General features: G+C 38.3%; 1 protein-coding gene across 1 annotated transcript in view; it reads left to right on the top strand.

Moving 5' to 3' along the window:
• The window catches only part of VPS39 (vacuolar protein sorting 39 homolog (S. cerevisiae)), a gene marked incomplete at its 5' end in the record, with an annotated part of 22,193 nt that overhangs the window by 216 nt on the left and 19,273 nt on the right, over window positions 1-2,704 (top strand). Inside the window, 2 exons of the mRNA XM_010183620.1 lie at window positions 1,184-1,248; window positions 2,069-2,111. Coding sequence (XP_010181922.1) covers window positions 1,184-1,248; window positions 2,069-2,111 — 108 coding nt within the window. The remainder of the gene's footprint in view (window positions 1-1,183; window positions 1,249-2,068; window positions 2,112-2,704) is intronic.

Genomic DNA, 2,704 nt, shown 5'->3' on the forward strand with positions numbered 1-2,704 from the left:
ATGAATATCTGTGTGGGATCTCTGGTAAAAGTGCACTTACCATTTATCAAATGTCTAAGAAAGATAGCAAATAGTATCAACTTTTTTCTGTTTTAAAGTATGCTTTATATCAGGTTTCCATATGTTTGAATTTATAGTAAGTTAGTGTAATTTTTGTGAAAGCAGAGCACAAACATGCACAGAAGCAGTGCAGTGTGCTACCTGCCAGAGGTTTGGTGTTTGTCTTCTGTTAATGAAGAACTGGGTTAGTGAAAGAGCAGCTTCATTCAGTGGGCCCATGAGCATCAGGGGATGGGAAGAGGGATCCCTCCTAACTCGTTCTGTCATGTGCTTACTCTTGACCCTGCCTCTTTGACAGTCATGAGTGTCCATGGTCTATTCTAGGAATGCCACGAATAGAACTGTTCTATTTTTGGGTTAGTTAAAATCGATTTTCACTAAACAGACTTGTATTTTGCATTATCTGCTGTTATGTACAAACCGATGTTACTGAACGCAGTAAGGCAGCATAGTGTGGGAGAGGAAAGAAAACCACAAACATCTGTTTCCAAGTTCATCAGCTCTTGGAAGGATGTTCATTTGTAGCTTCTTGGACTCTAGAGACTGAATTCAGCTTGCTTTTTCTGAAACTTGTAGTCTGTCTGTTCCAATCAGAACATGCTAGTCTTGAGTTGCTAGTGCCTTATCTCACGTGGTAAATTTCTCCCCCTTTTTTGCATCAATGCCAGGAGAGGTTATGTCATCAGAAAGTGTCTGTAAGTCTTTATCCCTAAAACTCCTTTTAAACCCTTGTGGTGTAGTGTTTCTTCTTTGTCTACTTTGCAGTGCCGTGCTCCTTAGCGATTTAAATTGCTGATATTTGATTGATGTGGATAAAGTCTTTATGGGTTTCTTTGTATCTCTGGGGTTCAAAATATTTAAATATAATCCTTGTAATCTGAAATTGCAGCAGGGCAAAAAATGTAATTACTGGTGAGGTCCTTGGATGGGTACATTTTCATCTGACTGTGTAGAAGAAGTCTGATGCATTTAGCTATTAAGTAAAAGATAGCATAGATACGTTAGAAGAGCTGTGGCTGAGTTTGCTGTCATAGTTTTTTGTAATCTGTTTGCTGTAAGATGTATTCAGCCGTAAATTTAAGGGCAACTTCAGTTCACATACTCTCTCAAATCTTTCTGGTAGGTTGCAATAGGTTTGAAGTGACACTAGAGAAATCCAACAAGAACTTCTCAAAAAAGATTCAGCAGGTAGGAAATACCATCTTCTTGATGTGGGCACAGTTTTCCAGTGTTTTCAGCCAAGAAGTGGAATATCGAATGGACTTCTGGAATCTCTGCTAAGCTTAACAAAATATTCCCCAAAACTATAGATTCTTCTAGAGGTGGCAAAGCCTGGTATTTTTGCCTGTTTTCCATATAACAGGAGTGAGCTTGGTTTGGTTGCTGAAGCAGAAAGCAAAAAATTGGAACTTAACAGATTTATTTTTGGCTTTAACGGAGATGCTGCTGTTTGCAGTAAATCTTCAGCTGCTCTGACTGAGAATATTTGTGAAAACAATGGGAATGCACTGACAGACTGTGATGTGTATTTTGACTCTTGGATAAAATGCTATAGGAATGTGAATGTAACTTATCTTATTTGGAATTTAGAACTAAGGTAACTGATTATCTGCTGCCAGTCTTACTACTGTTTCATTTTTTAAAGAAAACACACAACTTTGGCTCATTGATTGTATTGATATTCGGGAAAGCGCTTTCCTCAGAGATTATGTAGCCTCTTTCAGCAACACTCTGCATATCCTGTAGAAGTACTTCTCTGCTAGTAACATACTACTTATCATAGCATTTTTACCAGCTTAGGTTGCAAGCTCTGTGTGCTAGCGTGTAAAAAATGGGTGTAAATGAAAGGGGTTGCAGTAGCTGAAGGAACGTTGTGCGTAGATAACTGCCTTGCTGTTTTTGTTATTTTGAGAGTATCCAAGATGCATTTTCTTATATTATTTATAGTCAAGCCTTGTTCAGAGGTTTAGTTTATGAATGGACTTACTGATAGAATTCTTTCTTTCAGATTCATGTTGTTTCTCAGTTTAAAATTCTGGTCAGTCTATTAGGTAAGTGAAGAAAATGTTTAATATTTAATGAGCTCTTCTCAACGCAGCCACTCGGCTGAACGTGAATGTGGCCCCCGTTCCACACACCTGCATAGCAGTCTAGCTGTTGAAGAGTCATTGTGTAGGATTTTGGCTTTTTCACTTTGTAGAGGAAGCATTCTGCAGGATAGCTCGAGAAGCAGCTTTGCTTGGTGTAAGCCAGCTTGGAGAACAAAGCGTTAACGCTAAGTTTTGTGATTGAAAATGAAAAGCTACATAAGTGTGTTAAAGTGTTTGTGCATATATGCACGTGTGTATATGTACAATTTTTGTTTGTATTGGCATGTGTGCATTACTTGTATACATACATGCATGTGCATGTGTATGCACTGCATGATAGGGACTAAAACTTCCATCCAAAGTTGTCTGATGTATTAGACTTGATGTGTTACACCAAGTCCAGTTTATATGCAGATGGTGATCTTTTACCATCATGTGGAAGATCTAAGTGTGCTTATCTCTGGCTGTATTTGTTTAACCTTATGATCTTCCTATGTCTTTTTTTGCTTATGTTGCTACTCCCTTCTTTATGATCTCCAAGTCCCGGCTCTTCC

The sequence above is a fragment of the Mesitornis unicolor genome, unplaced genomic scaffold (genome assembly GCF_000695765.1).
Source record: "Mesitornis unicolor isolate BGI_N332 unplaced genomic scaffold, ASM69576v1 scaffold5984, whole genome shotgun sequence".
In the NCBI taxonomy this organism is placed as follows: domain Eukaryota; kingdom Metazoa; phylum Chordata; class Aves; order Mesitornithiformes; family Mesitornithidae; genus Mesitornis; species Mesitornis unicolor.